Genomic DNA, 20,754 nt, shown 5'->3' on the forward strand with positions numbered 1-20,754 from the left:
TTCTCTGGTCATCCAAAGATATAGATGAGTGTGCAGAGGGGCTGCAGGATTGCCATGCTCGAAGCATGCTGTGCAAGAATGCCATTGGCACCTTTGTATGTGTCTGTCCCCCAGGAATGCGGCCCCAGTCTGGATCTAGAGATGGCTGCACAGGTATGAGGGGCTCCTGAGGTGGCAGGGAGCTCCCGTTAGGGGAGTGAAGTCAAAGAAAGATGCTATGGGCAGACCTAAGGGGAGTGTTCAGGGTTTAGAGAGGGTGGCAAGGGGCTCTGCTTCCTCTTCTGACCTGCTTCATCCCTCCCACCTCAGATGAGGATGAATGCCAGGAGCAGCCCAACCTCTGTGCCTCTGGCTGCTGCATTAACACAATGGGCAGCATCCACTGTGAATGTGACCAAGGCTTCCACCCAGTCCTGCCCTCACTGAGTGCCAAGGTAAATGTGGGCACATGCATGTCAGCTAGGTGCTACCTCCCACTGCCTGCCCCTGACACTTGGGTGATCCATGAGGCAGGGACAGGACCAGGGTTGGGAACATCAGAAAGCATGCAGTGGAGGTCCTGTGTCCCAATACGACACACACACTTCTGGGTGGCTGAGCCCTGCCAATGTGCTGCAGGTACCACTGTCCTGGTCACCTGTCTGTCCCTGCCCCACATTCTCCTCTCTTCCCTGAGTACAGTGTCCACCCTGATCCCAGCCCCGTGGTGTAACTCACCCATCAGCAAGTTCCCTGCTCAGTGATGGGGTGCCCAAGCCAGCTTCCTCTCACTTGCTCCAACATTCAGTCTTCTTTTGGCCCTCTACATTGTCTGCATGTCTGGATGTCATTGTTCTTTGTGTGTGTGTGTCAGCTTGAACTCAGCCTGAGCTTTTTAGTTCGAGGGTGGTGCTTTATGTCTTGAGCCACAGCCCTACTTCTGGCTTTTTGGTCATTAGTTGGAGATAAAAGTCTCACAGATTTACCTGCCAGGCTGCCTTTGAATATTCATCCTCAGATCTCAGCCTCCTAAATAGCTAGGATCACAGGTGTGAGCCACTAGCATTTAGCTGGATCGTTTTTTTGCTCTGTCTGCTGTTCTATCCAGCTCATCACTACCTCTTGCCCCCACCCTAACATTCCCCTTCTGCCCCTTGGATTTGTCTGTTCTCATTTTGGCCAAAGGATGCTGACTTTTGGCCCCAAGGGAATTACTGATACCTGGGTAAGTCTGTGGCTTCTGTCCAGCCAGTAACAGTGACTTGGAAGATCACCCTGTGCAGACATGCTAGCTGCCCAGTCCTCCAGGACAGGGTCCAGGTCTGCACAGGTCTCCACCCACCATTCTCACCTGTCCTTGCAGACACCCGGCAAGGGCTTTGCTTCACTGAGGTGCTGCAGGCTGTGTGCCAGGTTGAGTCCGGCAGCAATGAGACTGTGCCCCAGGCAGCATGTTGCTGTGGTGGAGATCGGGGCTGGGGGCCTCAGTGCGAGCCCTGCCCTCTGCCTGGCACCTCCACCTTCTGGAAACTGTGTCCCCACAGCTCAGGCTACACCACCGAGGGACGAGGTGGGTATCTTTGGTACCATGTATGATATCATGTGGCAATGTTGCCCTTATACATGTGTGCTAATATGCTATGTCTGCACACATGCACATATTCTGGTGGGATGAGCAACTCTGTGAGCTAGTGAGTGTGCTTATGTGTGCAGGCTGCTAGTGTGAGTTCCTGTGCTCTCTCTGTGCAAACTTGTTAATGGGTGTGTGTGTGCTAGTGAGCACAGGAGGTGGGGTGTATCCCTTTTGTACACAATAACTCATAAACCTGTGTGTCTGTGAGCACATGAAAGCACTGAGCCAGTGTTCATTCTCTGTGTGTGCAGGTGTGTGTTTGAGAGGTGATTTTGTGTCCTCTATATACACTTGTTTGGGTTTTGGTGCTTTTATGGGGACTTGAATTCAGGGCCTAGGCACTGTCCCCAAGCTTCTTTTGCTCAAAGCTAGCACTCTACCACTTCAGACACAGCTCTAATTCCAGCTTTCTTGGTAATTTCATTGGAGATAAGTCTCGTGGACTTTCCCGCCTATGTTGGTGGCAAATCATGATCCTCAGATCTCAGCCTCTTGAGTAGCTGGGATTACAGGCATGAGCCAGAGGCACTGGCAATGTTAATGAGTTCATGTGAGGTAGTGTGTGTCTTCTGGGAGCTGGCATGCATTTGTCTGTGTGTGCTTGTTTATGTGTGCTAGAGAGCACAGACTGGATTGCATTCTGAATATGTGGGTTGGATTAGCAGCACCTGTCCATGGCCTATGTGAAAGTGAGCTGGCCAGTGTGTTCTGGATTCTAGCCAGCATGGAAGGGTAGGTGTGAGACTGTGTATGTATCCATCAGTAGCACTGAATGTGTCCGTGAGAGTGACAGGTTATCATAAGTGGCCAGCAGTGACATAGCAAGGCCTGGGGAGAAAGGAATCCTGGGTGCAATCCCGCAGCCCTGTGGGTGGATGGGGTTGTCATATGACATGTTGCGTATGTTTATGTGTCCCCAGCTATTGTTGCATACATATTAATCTGGGCTCCAGAGGTGTTGTGAGTAAGGCATCTGTGTGTGCAGTAGAAGGAGCTCCAGTTAGCTCAACTTGCAGCCTGAGTTTGAGAGTCTACATAGACAGGCCACAGGAAGGAAAAGGGAGATGGGGAAAAGGCTGGAGGGCAGAAGGAAGGAGGTATGGCCAGGGGACATAGCATGGCCAACCAGTCCTGCTCTGCTTGTTCCCAGATGTGGATGAGTGCCATGTGCTTACCTACCTGTGTTTCCATGGTGAGTGCATTAACACCATTGGCTCTTTCCACTGCCACTGCCAAACTGGGTACACACCAGGTGCTGCTGCCACTGCCTGCATGGATGAGTCAGATCCCTACAAATAGCTCTCGCCCCCTCCTCCCAGGAGCCTTCCAGGTTTGCAAACCATGGTTTTCATTTATATAATGGTGCTCTTGCTAGAGGCATGGCTTAAGTGGTAGAGCAGCAGCTGTGAGCAAAGTAGGCCTGAAACCTAAGGTGACAGAAAACTGGAGTGGGGGAGAGGGGGACAGAAGCAAAGCTTTCTTGGCTTTTCCCTCTTGAGCCATATCCCTGTTCTCATTTCTCCCTATTATTTTCAGCTCCTGTGATTTCTTTTTTTCAGTTACATTGTGGAGCAAATGTTTATTTAAACCGGGTTTATCCAACCCCAGGCATAAGTTGGCTCTTGTTTAAAATAAAGTTTTATTGATAAAAGGTTTCACTTTGTTGACACACCTATTTTTCACTCACAGTAGTGGTGAAGGGGCTACTTTTGTGATAGGAAGGCTGCCTTGGCATCCTACCTCATTGAAATCTGAGGCTGCCCAAACCCTTTCTATAAAAATGGTACTGTATTTGTTATGCCAGACTCTTCCTATATACTTTCATGTAGTCTTGATTTGCTTGGTTTTAATATTTTGATTTAGGCAGTCCTGGAGTTTGAACTCAGCAAACTTGCTACTCCAGCACTGTCCCCTTGAGCTCTCTTCTGCTCTGCTTTTATTTTTTTTTATCTTTTAGATTATTTATTTATTTATTTATTTATTGTCAAAGTGATGTACAGAGAGGTTACAGTTTCATACATTAGGCCTTGGGTACATTTCTTGTACTGTTTGTTCCCTCCTCCCTCATTCCCCCCTCCCCCTTCCCCCTAAAAAATATTTTTTTGTGTGTGGATACTACTGGAACTTGAATTAAGGCCCACTCCATTGCTTAGGCCACACCCCCAATTCCCCATCCTATATTCTTTTTTTTTTTTGTCAGTTGTGGGCCTTGAACTCTGGGCCTTGAGCTCTTTAGTTCAAGACTAGTACTCTACCAGCGCCACTTCCTGTTTTCTCATGGTTAATTTGGAGAAGAGAGTCTCAGGGACTTTCCTGCCCAGGCTGGCTTGGAACCACAATCCTCAGATCCCAGCTTACTGAGTAGCTAGGATTTACAGGCATGAGCCACCAGAACCTGGCCCATATATATATATTTTTTTTTAAATTTATTTTTGCCAGTCCTGGGGCTTGAACTCAGGGCCTGAGCACTGTCCCTGGCTTCTTTTTGTTCAAGGCTAGCATTCTACCACTTGAGCCACAGCGCCACTTCTGGCTTTTTCTTACGTGGTGCTGAGGAATCAAACCCAGGGCTTCATGTATGCGAGGCAAGCACTCTACCTCTAGGCCATATTCCCAGCCCCCTCCTATATTCTTTAAATTAGCTTACCATGACATAATGACTAACTCAGTGTTCATAGTTATTACACTATATTGCTTAGGGAATTATAACAAGAAGAAAAAAAATCTGTATTTTTTTCCAAATATTTTCCATCGGTTGAGTCTGTAGCTATTAAGGGAAGGCCAGCTCTGTGTATTTATTTTATAGAAAAAAAGTCATTTCCTAGGTAGGTAGGTACACAGATTTTTTTTTTCTTTTTTGTGCTGGTCTTGGGGCTTGAACTCTGGACTTTGGCGCTGTTCCTGAGTCTCTTTGCACTCAAGGCTTGCGTTCTATCATTTGAGCTGCAGCACCTTTTCTGGCTTTTTCTGAGTAGTTTAGTGGAGAGAAGAGTCTTACAGATGGACTTTTTTGCCTAGGTTGGCTTCAAACTTCAATCCTCAGGTCTGAGTTTCCTGAGTATCTAGGATTATAGGCGTGGAACATCAGCTCTCAGGGGTACACAGATTTTTGGATAGCCAGAGTCCCCTGAGAAGTGGACCCAGCCTGAGTACCCTTCCCCCTCCCTGGCAGTATTTACTGCCTCACACCCATCTAACCAACTCCTCCTGCACCTAGATGTGGATGAATGCAGCCAGGACCCCAAGCTCTTCCCCTTCCTCTGCAAAAACACAGAAGTCAGTTACCTGTGTGCCTGTCCCCGTGGCTACTGCCTGGAGGAAGATGGCAGGACCTGCAGAGGTAACATCCTTCCTCCCCCACATGCCAATCTTCCATCCCTGCTCCCTTCTACCCCATGCACTTCTCACCACCTCTGCCAACCCCGTCTGGCTGCAGGAAAGCCACCTGAGCCATCCCCTGAGCTTCTGGGTCTTTGTGTCACAGATATGGACGAGTGCTCCTCCAGGTACCACAACTGCCAGTTTGTCTGTGTCAACACCATCCGTGCCTTCTCCTGTCGCTGTCCTCCTGGCTTTACCCAGCACTACCTGGCTTGCTTCGGTGAGTCCCTGAACCCATGCACAAGAGTAGGTTGGCACCCAACCCCAGCCTTCACACATTTGTTTGTAAAATTAAGTATCAAGTATCCCTTTGGGTGCTAGCTTTCAGGAATTCAGGGGAGATTGGAGCAAAGTGCCTGCTTTCTTAATGCTCACATCTGGTAGCTTCTAGAACCTTCTATATCCTTCCATATTCCAGAGAAGTGGGAGGCCCAACCTCAGAAGTATGGCCAGGGTTCAGGTTAGATCCCCTTGCCCTTGACCAATCCCTGCTAGGTTTTCCTCCTAGAGCCTCCTCAGAGCTCCCCAACCCTCAAGCATGTCCCTGTTCATTAGCCAGAGCCACCACCAAGGCTGCTTCCTTCCTTCCTCTTCCTTCTCTCTCTCTCCATCTTTCCCTCCCTTCATTTTTTTAAATGGCTAAGCTGGTAATTTTATTTTTTAATTCTCACAACTTTATTATCTTTAGCTGTGTAAAGGAGTTTCAGTTTGGGACTGGGACTGTGGCTTAGCAGTAGAGTGCTTGTCTAGTATGCCTGAAGCCCTAGGTTAGATTCCTCAGCACCACATAAAAACAGAAAAAGCCAGAAGTGTCACTGTGGCTCAAGTGGTAGAATGTTAGCCTTGAGTAAAGCTCAAGGACAGTGCCCAGACCCTGAGATCAAGCCCCAGGACTTAAATAAATAAAAGAGTCTCAATTCAATATGCCAATTTGAATACAATGCATCTTGATCAAAGTCACCTCTCCCATCATTTTACCCTTCCCTTCATTTTTTCTTTTTTTGAGACAGAGTCTCTAGTCCAAGCTTGCCTGGAATTTACTATGTATTGACCTCAAACTGAAGACCTCCTTCCTCAGCTTCCTTAGTACTGAGATTATAGCTGTGTGTCACCATACTCAGCTTGCCATTGCTGATGTTGCTTTTCATTTTTTTTCTCAAAGCTAGTACTGTACCACTTGAGTCACAGCTCCACTTCTGGCTTTTTGGTAGTTGATTGATTGGAGATGAGTCTCAAGGGATGTTACTGTCCAGACTGGCTTTGAACCAAGATCCTCAGATCGGTCTCCTGGGTAGCTAGGATTACACGTGTGAGACACAGCCACCATTGCTTCTTCATGTCTTAAGACCTGAAGGAAACCAGGGCAGGGGGTCGCCATTATCCAGGCTCCCACTAATCCACTTCACCAGAGCCTACCCAGCATCTAGTGTGTACCAGACAGTGTTTCTGACCAAAATATGACAAGTTGCAGCCCACAAGTTCCCTGGTTAATTTTGTTAACATAGTTTTATTTGTACACAGCCTTGTTTACTTTGCCTATTATCTGTGGCTGCTTTTGCACTGCAGTGAGAGTCCTATGTCTCACAAGAGAGCCAAGATGTTTACTCTCACCTGAGTGCAGATGGCTCATGCCTATAATCCTAGCTACTTAGGAGCCTGAGACCTGAAGATAGTCTAAACAAGAAAGTCTATAAGACTCTTATCTCAGGGCTGGGAATATGGCCTAATGGCAAGAGTGCTTGCCTCATATACATGAGGCCCTGGGTTCGATTCCTCAGCACCACATATACAGAAAATGGCCAGAAGTGGCGCTGTGGCTCATGTGGCAGAGTGCTAGCCTTGAGCGGGAAGAAGCCAGGGACAGTACTCAGGCCCTGAGTTCACCGCCTAGGACTGGCCAAAAAAAAGACTCTTATCTCCAGTTAACCAGCAAAAATCCAGAAATGGAGCTGTGGCCCAAGTAGTAGAGCATCAGCCAAGGACAGCAGAAAAGCAAGGGACAGCACCCAGGCCCCTAACCTGAGTTCAAACCCAGTACTGGCACACACAAAAAAGTTCACTCTCTGGTTCATCATAAGAACATTTTTGTTTTGTTTTGTTTTTTGCCAGTCCTGAGGCTTGGACTCAGGGCCTGAGCACTGTCCCTGACTTCTTTTTGCACAAGGCTAGCACTCTGCCACTTGAGCGACAGCACCACTTCTGGCCTTTTTGTATATATGTGGTGCTGGGGAATTGAACCCAGGGCTTCATATATACGAGGCAAGCACTCTACCACTAGGCCATATTCCTAGCTCCATAGAAACATTTTTGTAGAGTCTTACTATCAATCCTGGGAATAAGTGCAAGGTGATGTTTCATGCCTGTAATCCTAGTACTCAGGAGGCTAAGGTAGGAGGAAAATCTTGAATTGAAAGCTGAGTTCAGGGGTGAATGACTTGCCTGAAGCAGTGTAGTGGGTCAGGTGTCAGCACTGGCATGAAGCTCCATACTCATCCCCTAACCACCAGGCAACCTATCCATCTGTTCTCTACAGACAATGACGAGTGCTCGTCCCAGCCTGGCCCATGTGGCAGCCAAGGCTGCTGCCACAACACTCCAGGCAGCTATCACTGTGAGTGCTACCAAGGCTTCACCCTGGACAGCTCTGGCTGCAGCTTCGAAGGTAGTGCTGGACTTGAGTAGGACCTAGGGCTAGGGGGCAATCATGAGGGTCACCAACCCAGCCTCTCTCCCTCTCTGTGTCTCAGATATAAATGAATGTGATGGGCCCCATCGCTGTCGGCATGGCTGTCAGAATGAGCTAGGAGGCTATTGCTGCAACTGTCCCCAGGGCTTTACCCAGCATTCCCAGTGGGCCCAGTGTGTGGGTGAGTGGCAGGGGCTGAGAGGAAGTGGGATACCACCCAAATCTTCCTAGAGTAGGCACCTAGGAACTGTCTCTCATTCAAAGGTTGTAACAAGTTGGATTTTCTAAAAGTCATATAGACCGGCCTAGAAGGTCTCCCACAGTAGGGAAGTCATGGGTAGCTGAGCCTACATAGCCTAGGGTTCATACCCATTCCCTCAGGAGTGGTGGCTGCAGGGCTCCATTGAGATTCTGAGCCTATACCTAGGATTATTGGTAAGAGTGCCACATGGGTACAGCATAAGTAGAATGCTGTAGTTGATTAATGATGTTTGACATGGGTGCAGCAAAAGTGTTGTGATTAGTGATGTCTGCTGATGATATAGCAGAAAGGTGCTGTGGTTGAATGGTGATGTCTGCTATGATTGTGGCATAAAGAATGGTCTGGTGGGTTTCCTGATATTTCCCATGGATGGAGAGGAAAGAATGATGTGGTTGATTATGAAGAATATCTGCTGTGAATTTAGTAGAACAATGTGGTTGATTCCTAATGTCTGCCATGGATGCAGTGGAAAGAATGGCATGGTTGATGGATGATGTCTACCAAGGTGTTTTTTAAAAGAATGTTATGATTGATTTCCTAATGTGGAAAGAATAGTGTAGTTTATCAGAGATGTCTACAACTAGTGCAGTAGAACAGTATGGTTGATTAGTGATATCTGCCTCAGGTATAGAAGGAAGAATGATATGGTTGATTAATGATGTCTGTCATGAGTACAGCAATGGCAGTTAATGTATGCATGCTTCATCTTTACCGTAACTATTGCAGAGGGTTCTGTTGTCTTCTGTCCCCCAAGTTTCCAATATTTTTGCTTCCCCAGGACTCCCTAACAACAACCTCCCAACAGCCCTCCCCTAGCCTAACAGCCTCAACCTTTAGAGTAACCCATTGCTGAGACCTCCTTGTCACCTTTCTCTTCTCAGCTCTCAGTCCCCACCATTTTGAGCACTGGACACTCCCCTGTGGCATGGATGTCCCCACAGTCTTGCTTTTTCCAGACACTGCCTTCCTTGTCCGCTCTTCCTGTCTTTTGTGGTATATCTCCAGCTGTGTTCTCTGTCTGGCCACTTCATGCCATCCTGAAGGCATTTGTCCCCAGGATCTCAGGGATGCACAAGTCATCAGCCTTTGCTGGCAGTGCCTCACTCTCACCTTTTCTCCATAGCGTACTTGCTCACTTCTTCCTTCCCAGCCCTTTGACAAAGACTTGTCTTATACCAGATACTGACAGACATACCCCTGCCCAGAGGGTGTCCATGGTAGCCAGACAATGTTGTATTCTCAACTAAGGACCATTTGGCCCTTTAGTGAGCATTTCAAAATACCTTGGAGTCACAATTGGAGGAAGTGTGTTAGAGCAGGGGCTGTGAGATGTGAGGGAGAATAAATAATAGGCAGGGGATGAAGGAAGACTTATACAGTTGGAGAGCTCCTGATTTACACAGCAAAAGAATGCTGTTATCAATTAGTATTGTCTTCCCTGGGTGCAGCAGAGTCATGTGTGGGCCAGATGGAAGGTACTGGGAGTACAACGCGCCCCCCCCCCATACCCCATGATCTTTCTGTCCTCCCTGTCCACAGATGAAATGAGTGTGCATTGTTACCTATGGCCTGTGGCAGTGCTTCCTGCCACAACACACTTGGTGGCTTCTATTGTGTCTGCCCTTCTGGCTTCAACTTCAATCAGGCCCTTGGATGTGGATGTGGCTGCCAGGATGTGGACGAGTGTGCTGGACAGGACAGCCCCTGCATCTATGGCTGTGTCAACACACCTGGTGGCTTCCTGTGTAGCTGACCCCAAGGATACTTCCGGGCTCATCAGGGGTAAGAGGTTTGAGTGAGGTGGGACAGGCATAGACTTCATGCCCTTCAAGTGATAGGCACACATGTGGGTTGAGAATCCACCAGATGATCTCCCTCTGATTGTGCATACAAGTGTTAACAAGTGTGCATGGTGAGCAGGAACCATGGGGCACTAATATTGGTACATACCCAGATTCAGACACTTATAGATCCCAAGGTAAACACACATGTTTATAAACAGTTCAGTATTCAGTACACTTGAAACCATTGGAGGTCTTAACTACATAGCACACACTAGCCACATTCCCAAGGCCTGGATGGCTGAGTAAGAGGTGGAATCCATGAGTTAACATGACTGTCTGTCATACATCCCAGAGAGCATATGTAGGCCAACACAAAGTCTTCCAGGTGTGCACCCACCCCTAGGCACAGTCCTCTATCTACAAGGGACACACACACACCACACACACACACACACACACACACACACACACACACACACACACACACACACACCCTCTATACTTATGCATGCAGAGCCATGCTAGCACATAAAGGCACATTTGCCTTCGGCTCAGAATGAGGAGAGAGGGCTGGTATGGGATAGCTGAGGAGGTATAACCAACCTGCCCCTGGAGCCCCTCTCCACCCTCCTGCTCAGGCATTGTATCTCTAGCCTGGGCTTTAGCCATGAACCCCAGGACACCTCAGATGAGAACAAGGCATTTTCATCTGAGGCTTGCTATGAATGCAACATCAACAGCCTCTCCCCTCAGGACCGGCCACGGCATAGCCCTCATGACTACCAGGTACAATGGGTTGTGGGGAGGGAGGGGGAGGCAGCCAGGGGACTGCACAAGGGTGGGAAAGAGGCTGTGGTCTTCAAAAGAAGAAAAAAAAGGGAGAGGGAGGAAAATGAAGGAAGGAAGGAAGGGAGGGAGGAGGGAGGGAGGGAGAGAGGGAGGGAAGGAGGGAAGGAGGGAAGGAAGGAGGGAGGGCAGCCAGGCACTAAATCACATCCCAGTTGGTCCCTCATGTCATGGTTCTTATCCTGGTCTTGTACTTCTCATCCCTGGTATGTCCCTTTGGTGACTGACTCTGGCATCTAATCTCACTCCTGTGCTGATTCAAGCATATGCTGGCCAGGCTGATGTGTAGGAAAACAAGGAAAATGTCTCTGCCTTCCTGGGGGTGATATTTTGACAGGGGGACACACAAATATCACATTTATAATACATGACAAATTTGATCCATGATAAGTATTATAGGGAAAAATAAAGTCAGAGTAAAACAGCATTCTGTACCCAAAATGACTTTCAGTGTTTAATAAATGTGAATGCATTTTATTCTCTAGTTGTCTCTCCTGCCCCTTGCTGGGACAAAACTCCTTTATTTTTTGCCTTTACCTGCAATATCCATTTCAACCAGGAGGTGTCAGTTGGAGCATATGTGTCTGAGCCACACTTCAGGAAGAGGAGTGTGATTCCCAGAGCCAGGAGCCAGGAGACAGAACTAGTTTTGCTTTAATACAACAGCACAATCCTCCACTGCATGTAAATGAGGGGAACAAACAGTACAGAGTAGAGAAGAAAACACAGATAACCTTCTGTAGGATGGGATATGTCACTCAACTCAGGGTAGCCTGCCATTGATTGAGCCTCCACTGGCTTACTAAGGGCATTGTCCGGCTGCCAGGACCATGAAGGCTGTTCAGATAAAGGAGGGTTTGTCATCCAAACACAGGGGGTTCTCAAAGAGAGCCAAATACAGGAAGCCACATAAAGCAGCGGATGCTAGTGAGCGGGTGGCTCTTCTGGTGTGTGGCCCAGCTGGGTGACCTGTTTAATCTTTCTGTCTGTGCTGGCATTCTTTGGGAAAGGAGGGTTTGCAGAAAGGTTTCTAGTCCTAACGCCAGCTATGCTAGGCTCTGGGGCCCCATGCTATCTCCCTGACCTCTCATCTGGGTCACTTAGGGCAAAACTTTGAGTCTGAGTGCAGGCTGGCAGGGGGCTGGGGCCCAAACCTACTGACTTGAGAACTGGCCTAAACCTTGTATCCTTATCTCATCAGCCTAAGTTAATATTGGCCTTGTGGATAGAGTGCTAGGCAAAAGACGTTAAGAAGGGACTTTGTGAGAGACCCTTCCTGTGCCTTAGAGATGGGCTACAGATCTCCACTTAGGCCACAAACCCTGGTCCTCACTACTTGCCCGTTTACCCAACTGGTCTTTCTCCCACAGGTCAGCCTCACCACCTTTGACACAGAAGTACACCTGACTTTGAGCCTGAACCTCTCCCGACTGGGCCAGGCCCAGCATATTCTGGGGCTGCAGCCAGCCCTGGAGGGCCTGGCAGGTCGGGTTCACTATGTCATCTCCCACGGCAACCAGCAAGGTTTCTTCCGCATGCAGCACCAGGGCAGCCTTAGCTTTCTGCGAGTGGGGTGCCGGAGGCCCCGGCCTGGGATGTACCAGCTGGAGGTAGTGAGCATGCCCGAACCCCAGGGTGCCTGGCCAGGTCCAGTGGGCCAGGCATTGCAGCTCAAGGTGCGGTTGCAGCTGCTCTAGTTGGGAGGAGCCTCAGTGGGCCCCAGAGCTCTGAGGCTGCCCAACAAGTGTTAATTCTAGAACCGGAAAGAACTCATACTAATCCCTGACAGCAGTGGCTGATCAAGTCAATACCCCCAAACTCAGGAAGGGTAGGATGCTACACTCTTACCTCAGATGAGACCAGCCCATGACTGTACCCCTCTCTTCCAGCCTGGGGAGAGAGGAACCCCAACATTTAGAGTCAGTGGGGTGCTGGTGGTCAGTTTCTGGTCAACCTTAGGCTTAAACTTCTGTGCTGCACTGTGGTTCACCCTTTGGGAGTAAGGGGTCAGTTGGGGGACTCATCCAACCCTGTAGCCCTAGCTGCCATGTTTACCCCTCCCACTGGGGGGAGGAAAACCTAGGTTTAGGGTTCCAAGGATGCTTTTCTATCAAAAGTGGAGAAAACAGTAAAGTTATTTTGGGTTTAATCTGCCTTATTAGTAAGTTCTCAGAGAAGTTGGTTTTGCCCTTCACATATGGGAGCCAGGACCACCCAGCAGGGCCCAGAGCTGAGGGAAAATGGATTTCATTCTTGTGTTCTGGAGAGAAAAAGTGTGAGCAAACTGCCCTGCTCCTCCTGCAAGCAATGCCCAGCATACCAATAGGCTCTGTTTCCCCAACACATCTGCTATGCATTTGATACAAACCAGAGCCAGTCATGATAACAGTGGTTCCTGTTCCTGACCCCATTCCACTTACTCTGTAATTAAGTGACCCCTTCAGGGACCACCATAGCCTGGTGTGAATAGAGAGGTAACATCCACCCATTTTACAGATGGGAAAACTGAGGCCCAGAGAGGTTAGGCAAGTTGTCTGGGGTCAGGACAGGCAGGACAGTCATGACACTCATGTGGTAATGAATGGGCTGTGGCTCATGCTCAACCTTGTTGCAGTCCCCAGGCAAACTCCTTCAAGGCAGCAGTATCATTGCTCCCATTTTACAGGAGGGGAAACAAGATATGGAAGCCTACCTAGGTCACCCACAGGGTGAAACCTGAGTTTGTTCTGAATCTGCCTGGTAACATCCCACTCATACCTACATCCTGCCCCAAGACCCTAGGGTGTGTTCTAGAAAAGCATGTTTGGTTTTCATCCAAAACATTCTCTGTTGTGATTTAGATTGGAGCTGCCAAAGACTCCATTTCCAACTGCAGAGCTGACCCTAGAGCCTGGCCACAGGGTGCTGTCCTTGGTCTGGTCCTGGCCAATCGATTTACCAGTGACTTCTGAGCAGCTAATTAGAACTGACTGGCTTTTCCATCCATCTGCTAGAACCCCTTCCCCCAATCCCATGCACTCCCCCAACCCCATGCACACACAGCTCCCAAACCAGCAGAAAATGACTCTTTTCTTTCTTTCTTTCTTTCTTTTTTTGTGGTATTGGGGTTTGAACTCAAGGCCTCAGTCTTATTAGGCAGGGACTCTGCCACTTAAACCACACTACCAGTCTCACAAGCCAAGAGGTTGCTTTGGTTCAAGGTCACCTGGATAACACAGATCTTAGGATGGAAGAACCACTGTGGGATTGACCCCCAAGGATGGGGAACCCCCCTAGTAAAACATGACAGGGGAAGGAATGACATCTTTTCTAAAGTTTTATTTCAAAGTTATAAAAAATAATTTTAAGTACAGATGGGGGTTTATCATTGACCCAGCACCTGGTGGGATGCAGGCAGGTAGACTGGGCTGAAGGATAAGAAGCAGTGGGTGGATGATGAAGCCCTCAGGCAAGGCTCTCTAGAAGGATTTGATACCAAACTTGTCCCTGGCCCCTGCAGCAGCGAGGAGTTTAAAATAAGACCGACTTTTATTTTCAGCAGCCCCAGGGTTGGGGACAGTAAGAGCAGATATTTGGGCTGAAGGTGAGGCTTCAGGGCAACAGCTATGGCGGAGAAAATTCTAGGCCTCTTGGGCTGAGATCCCAGAGTCTTGCAGGCAGGATCAGAGAATTCGAGTTCCATTTGCATGGGGCACTGTGAAATAAGAAATGTACATGTTGGAGCTGGGCAGTGGTGGCTCCTGCCTATAATCCTAGCTACCCAGGAGGATCAGAAGTATTATAGTTCCAAGCCAGCCTAGGTAAGAATTTAGCAAGACCCCCATCTCCAGCAATAAAAAGCTTGGAGGAACTTGGGCACTAGAGGTTCATGCCTGTAATCCTAGCTACTCAGGAGGCTGAGATAGGAGGATCAATGTTCAAAGCAGATAGGGCAGGAAAGTCAATAAGACTCTGTCTCCAGTTAACCACCAAAAAGCTGGAAGTGGAGCTATAGCTCAAGTGGTAGAGCACTAGCCTTGAGCAAAGAAGCTCATGGACAGTGCCCAGGCCCTGAGTTTAATCCACAGCACACACACACACACACACACACACACACACACACACACACGCACAAAATAGGAGACACAGATTTCTCCCGTTGGAATGTGGTCACAGGAGTCCCCATAAACAGCTAGTCAGTCCAAAGTATGACAGCCTACTGGCCATGTGCTACATACCAGACATGGTTCTAAGTAGTTTATGATTGTGGGTCTTTTTGGCCGCCATTACAACCCTGTAGAATAAAGACAATATTACTAGGTGGGCATTTGAGGCTCTCACCTGTAATCCTAGCTACTCAGGAGGCTGAGCTCTGAGCCAGCCCAAATAGGAAGGTCCATGAAACTAATCTTCAGTGAACCATCTCTAATGAACCACCAGAAAACCAGAAGTGGTACTGTGACTCAAAGTGGTAGAGCACTAGACTTGAGCAAAACAGCTCGGGGACAGCACCCAGGTCCCTGAGCTCAAGCTCCATGACCACCAACAACAAAAAGGTGTTACTATAATATACAGATGGGGAAACAAACTCAGAGAGACTGATTACATTTTTTTTTCCTCCTGCAGTTATTGGAGTTCAAACTCAGGGTTTCATGCTTACTGGGCTTGATCCACATCCCCAGACTTCTTGTTTCTTGAATACTGCCTCGTTTTGTTGTTGTTTGTTTTGGGGCCCAAGATCTCCTGGTCATCTATCCTATTTATGCCTATATAACCGAGATGACAGGCTGCCCAATAAGCATGCCCAGCTTATTGGTTGAGGTGGAGGAATCATGCTGTGGTTTTTTGTTTTGTTCTGGCTAGGATTAGCCTTGAATGTGATCTTTCCCATCTCTGCCTCCTGAGTAACTGAAATTACAAGTGTGAGACATCAAACAAATGAGCATGGTATTGTGGGACTAAGTCTCTAACCTGTGAGATAGGGTGCGACCTCCTGATAAGGAACTGAACTCAGCTGTGGTGTAGGACCCCCTTCCTGTGTCTTGGTATGTGGGGAGATGTCAGAAGTGTGGGACTTGGCTTCACCTGCCAGGTCAGAAGCATGTGGGTGTGCCCACACTACAAAATCAAGTGTTAGGAGTATGGCTGAGCAGAAGGGAAACTGGCTCAAGCAGTAGGAGTGTGGCCTAAGTTTCAGGGTGTGGCTTAATAGCACCTTTCTCTCAAGAGAGAGGGCCTTGAGTTCAATCTCCAGTATAACACACACCTACACAAAGCAAAACAAAAATGTGCTGCTAGGTACAGAGGCTCAAGCCTGTAATGAGCTACTTGGGAGACAGTGATGTGGGATCAAGGTTTGAGGCCAGTCTAGAGAAATAGTTCTTGAGACTCCATCTCATTTAGTAGCCAATCACTGTAATGTATACCTCTCCTCCCCACTATGGGAGAGTTATAATAACCAAATGGAGTAGCTTACACCTGTCATCTCCAACGACCCAGAAAAGCACAAATAGGAGGTTCACAGTTCAAGCCTGCCTTGACAGAAAATGAGACCCTGTCCTTAAAATAACTGAAGTAAAAAGGCAATATCTAGCTCTAACAAAAGACCTGGTAGGTCTGACCCATGAGCTGCCACCCCCTGGGACCTGCTAGGTTGGCTGAACACAGCCACCTCTCCTGAGCCTTAGAGGTGAATGCTCTAAGCCAGTTAGACTCCTCCTGAGTCCTCAACCATCAAAGGTGATGGATAGAGGAAGAGTCCTTACCTGGAGTTGCTGGGGGAGGCTTTCCTCTTGTGGCTGGAATCCTTGAACTTTTCAGAATTCATCTTCTTCCTCCCAACCTGAAGGCCTGTCAGCATATGGAGAGAGAAACCAATAAAAATCTCCACTCGGGGCTGGGGATATGGCCTAGTGGCAAGAGTGCTTGCCTTGTATACATGAGGCCCTGGGTTCAATTCCCCAGCACCACATATACAGAAAATGGCCAGAAGTGGCGCTGTGGCGCAAGTTGGCAGAGTGCTAGCCTTGAGCAAAAAGAAGCCAGGGACAGTGCTCAGGCCCTGAGTCCAGGCCCCAGGACTGGACAAAAAAAAAAATCTCCACTCATACACTTTGAATCCCTGGGTCCAGCCAAACCTGAAGCCAGCCACTGGTTGATGATTTAAGCTGGTGAGTTTTGCCTGAGTTTGAACCTTCCATCTGTAAGCAACTGAAGGTGCTTTGATTAAAAGTGTTGAGATGGGGGCTGGGGATATAGCCTAGTGGCAAGAGTGCCTTCCTCGGATACACGAGGCCCTAGGTTCGATTCCCCAGCACCACATATACAGAAAATGGCCAGAAGCGGCGCTGTGGCTCAAGTGGCAGAGTGCTAGCCTTGAGCGGGAAGAAGCCAGGGACAGTGCTCAGGCCCTGAGTCCAAGGCCCAGGACTGGCCAAAAAAAAAAAAAGTGTTGAGATGGAAGTGGAGGTATGACTCAAGTAGTAGAGCACCAGCCTTGAGCAGAAAAGCTAAGGGACAGCACCTAAGCCCTGAGTTCAAGCTCTAGTATGTGCACACCCACACATCACACCACAGATGATGCTTCAGGTGGCTGGTCATTCACTCGGTCTCCAGAGATTAAGAAGCACAGCATATCAGCTGACAGAGAAGATTCCCCATCCCCACCTCCGGCCCCCTGTTGATGATAGACTGGGGTTCTCACCCACCTTGCAAGACCGTCTGGGAGATGTGGCCAGGCTTCACCCAAGTATTCAGGATCCTCATGGCTTTCTGCACCTCCCTGTCCTGTGGGTTCCCACACACTATCTGGCCTTTCCGGGGGAGGTAGAATCTATGGTGGGTGGAAAGGAGGGGTATATGTGAATGGGGAACAAAAAGCCAGGCACTGGTGGCTCACACCTGTAATCCTAGCTCAAGAGGCTGACATCTAAAGATCCTGGTTCAAAACCAGCCCAGGCAAGGAAAAAAAATCCATGAGACATGTATCTCTAATGAACCAGCAAAGAGCCACAGTGGAGTTGTGATTCAAGTGGTAGAGTGCCAGCTTTGAGTGGAAATAAATAAAACTAAGGAATAGCTCCCAGGCCCTGTCTAAGCCCCAGGATGGGTACCAACATTTAAATATATAAATAAGGGGGGAGCAAAGCTGTATGTGGGTCCTGACATACACAGCCCTACTCACATTACAGCAGGTAGATTGCAGCTTCCGCTCACATCCTGGCGCAGGTAATGCCTGGAGTGCCGGAGAACACGCCAGCCGATGTTAGAATGGTAACGCAGGCAGCAGTCCTCGAAGCTCCCTGCAACCACAGACTGCCTTCACACTTGAGTCCTGGTGTATGCTTAGTTACAGCCCTGGGCAGCTGTGCACACATGGAGATACACATACACACACACACAATGCTTCTATATGGGTAGAGGTCAGCTCACCATGTGGGACATGAAGAAGCTGTCTAGCTCGCTCTTTGATCTTAATGACAGGAGCTGGAGAGGCTTATGACCAAAGAACAAAACAGAGTCATCGTCGTCCCCACTCCTTTCTGGGGCACAGGACCACGGAGGGCGGGTGCACATCCTAGGAGGGTGGGGCCACACTTGCCTAAAAACTAACAACTTGCTGATTCTAAAGTCTTCTCATCCATCTTGCAGGTTGGTGTCCCCTCCTGCCACCCCCACCCCCTAACCACACACCCACCGTGGGACCAGGACCAGCTCAAATCTTTCTCTGTTCCCATCACAGGATCCTTCAGTTGACCCAGCCAGAAATGGACTTTTCTGTTTACTTGGTCTAACAAAAGCATTTAATGATGCTTCAGGTTGAGTGTGGTGGTACTGTAGTAACCTCAGCATTTGGGAAGCTGAGGTAGGAGAATCACAAGGTTCAGAACATCCTGAGGCACTTAGAGTCTCATCTCAAAAACAAATTATAGGGCTGGGAATATGGCCTAGTGGCAAGAGCACTTGCCTCCTACACATGAAGCTCTGGGTTCGATTCCCCAGCACCACATATATGGAAAATGGCCAGAAGGGGCGCTGTGGCTCAGGTGGCAGAGTGCTAGCCTTGAGTGGGAAGAAGCCAGGGATGGTGCTAAGGCCCTGAGTCCAAGGCCCAGGACTGGCCAAAATATATATATATATATATATATATATATATAATAAATTATAAAGAACAAGGCTGGGGCTAGAGATAAAGTTCAAGCTGTATGACACCTGCCTCGGAAGCACGAAGCCAAAATCCCAGTGTGCTTTAAAAATACATAGTCAGGTGCTGGTGGCTCATGCCTGTAATCCTAGCTACTCAGGAGAGTGAGATGTGTGGATTATGGTTCAAAGTCAGCCCAGGCAGGAAAGCCTGTATGAGACTCTTATCTCCAATTAACCACCCAAAAAGTTGGAAGTGGAGCTATGACTCAAAGTGGTAGAGAACTAGCCTTGAGCCAAAAAGCTCAGAGTCAGTGCCCAGGACTTGAGTTCAAGTCTGTCCACCCCACCCCACCCTATACTACCTAAAATTAAAAGGGTGTGGCTTAGATGGTAGAGTGCCTGCCTCACAAATATAAGTCTCTTGAGTTCAAACCCTGGTACTGCAAGTAAATATGCTTGAGGCCCTGGATTTGATCCTGGGGTGGGGAGGGGAAGGACATATAAAGAGCTATCATTAGGTGCCAAATGTACAGACAGCAAAGAGAGAAACTGGACCTAGTGTCTTAGGGGAGCTCTGAGGAGGGGTACACAGCTGCTGGGGGAAGGGGTGCACAGTTGACAGTAGAGCTGCCTCCAGGGATCAGGTCTAAGTCCTAGCCAAGCCCAGCCATAGTGGAGCAGGCAGAGGACTCAGGCCTCTTTCCATTTCCCAACCTTGGCCCTTGAGGACAGGGATCTAGGGCTCCAGGGTTCCTGGCAGGTAGTTTCCAAGGCTGGGGGCCCTTTCCCCCCACCCCAAGATCAAAGGGCAGGGGTTGGGCCAGGCTCTGATAGCCAACAATGGGAACAAAGCGCAGATCTCCTGGGCAAAGGGTAGTTTCTGTGGGGGCTTGGAACTTGGACCCATCAGAAGCTATACAGGGGCAGGCAGGGCAGGGAAGTTGGGCCATTAGGTTTCAACCTGGCCAGGTGATTTGCTTGGCCATCTTCTGGGACCCAGCAGCCTCTGTATGGTCTCCTAGCGCCTGGTGTCAGGGTTCCTGGGGGACACTACATGCCTAGAACTGGCCTTTGGTGGGAGAAATCAAGCACCTGCTCTGGGGTAGGGGTGGGGAGGACCACTCAAAGGGTCCCCTGTAAATAATGATGGTTGTTGCTGTGTTGTGTTGTGTGTGTGCACGCACGTGTGTGCACGCATGCGCGCCTGCCAGCATTATGGCTTAAATTCAGAGCCTGGGCATTGTCTCTTAGCTTTTTCTCTCCAGGCTAGCATTCTACTACTTAAGTCAGAACTCCACTTCTGGCTTTTTGGTCATTAATTGGAGATAAGAACCTCACAGACTTTTCTGCTCAGGCTGGCTTCCAGTCACAATCCTCAGATATCAGCCTCCTGAGGAGCTAGGGTGACAGGCATGAGCCACTGGCACTCAGCCATGTTGGATTTTTATGTCTGCTTCATGCAGTAGGAATTGGAGATTCTCACTTTGAAGATGAGGAAACTGAGGCTCACAAGGGTTGAGTGGTGGGACTGCACAGGAAAGAAAGGCAGTGCAGAGTCTGGAGAGGAATCCACCCAGGAAGGCTCTGCAGGGCCAAGGCACTGCAAGGGGTAGGAAGCTTTGCCCACAGCTGGAAGCCGTCCACCCTCTGCTCTCCACAGTCCCTAACTCTCTGGAGTCCTGCCAAGGACTGGGGGAGCTCTGGATCAAGGAATTAGGCACTTTCTCCATTTCCTTTCACCCCAGGGGCTGAACAAATGCTAGGAATTCCGGTGGTGCCCAGGACAGTCACCACTGTAGAATTCAGTAGAGATGAGACAGGGGAGAATTCTTGACACGAGGAGGGACAGAGTGGCAGGGAAGATGGGTAGAGAGAGGGTTCAAGGGGAATAGGGTCAATATGGCTGAAAACAATACCTTGTGCGTGGATAGTGGGGATCCAGGACCCCATGAAGCTGGCTAGCAGGCAGACCAGGAGCCATAAATGCATGATGCAGGTTGGGTCTCCTCTTTAGGTACCTCAGAAAAGAATGAGTGTCCCCCTTGGGGAGGTGGAAAGA

The 20,754-nt window shown here is 48.9% G+C and overlaps 2 protein-coding genes across 2 annotated transcripts in view; one reads left to right on the plus strand and one right to left on the minus strand.

Moving 5' to 3' along the window:
* Fbn3 (fibrillin 3) overlaps nt 1–12,268 on the plus strand; it is a 108,858-nt gene extending 96,590 nt beyond the window's left edge. The window contains 12 exon segments of the mRNA XM_048340645.1: nt 19–153; nt 310–402; nt 405–434; nt 1,343–1,549; nt 2,763–2,884; nt 4,826–4,952; nt 5,097–5,213; nt 7,527–7,655; nt 7,741–7,864; nt 9,481–9,723; nt 10,364–10,511; nt 11,942–12,268. Coding sequence (XP_048196602.1) covers nt 19–153; nt 310–402; nt 405–434; nt 1,343–1,549; nt 2,763–2,884; nt 4,826–4,952; nt 5,097–5,213; nt 7,527–7,655; nt 7,741–7,864; nt 9,481–9,723; nt 10,364–10,511; nt 11,942–12,268 — 1,802 coding nt within the window.
* Nucleotides 12,269–14,008: 1,740 nt separating this feature from the next.
* Ccl25 (C-C motif chemokine ligand 25) lies at nt 14,009–20,684 on the minus strand. Its single transcript, XM_048340869.1, has 6 exons — nt 20,612–20,684; nt 17,734–17,851; nt 17,258–17,382; nt 16,316–16,400; nt 14,789–14,844; nt 14,009–14,064 (listed from the first exon to the last, which is right to left on the minus strand). Exons 1-6 carry the CDS (start codon nt 20,682–20,684, stop codon nt 14,030–14,032), a joined length of 492 nt encoding a protein of 163 aa, XP_048196826.1. The 3' UTR covers nt 14,009–14,029.
* Nucleotides 20,685–20,754: the final 70 nt, after the last annotated feature.

Source organism: Perognathus longimembris, chromosome 3, assembly GCF_023159225.1.
Source record: "Perognathus longimembris pacificus isolate PPM17 chromosome 3, ASM2315922v1, whole genome shotgun sequence".
Classification (NCBI taxonomy): domain Eukaryota; kingdom Metazoa; phylum Chordata; class Mammalia; order Rodentia; family Heteromyidae; genus Perognathus; species Perognathus longimembris.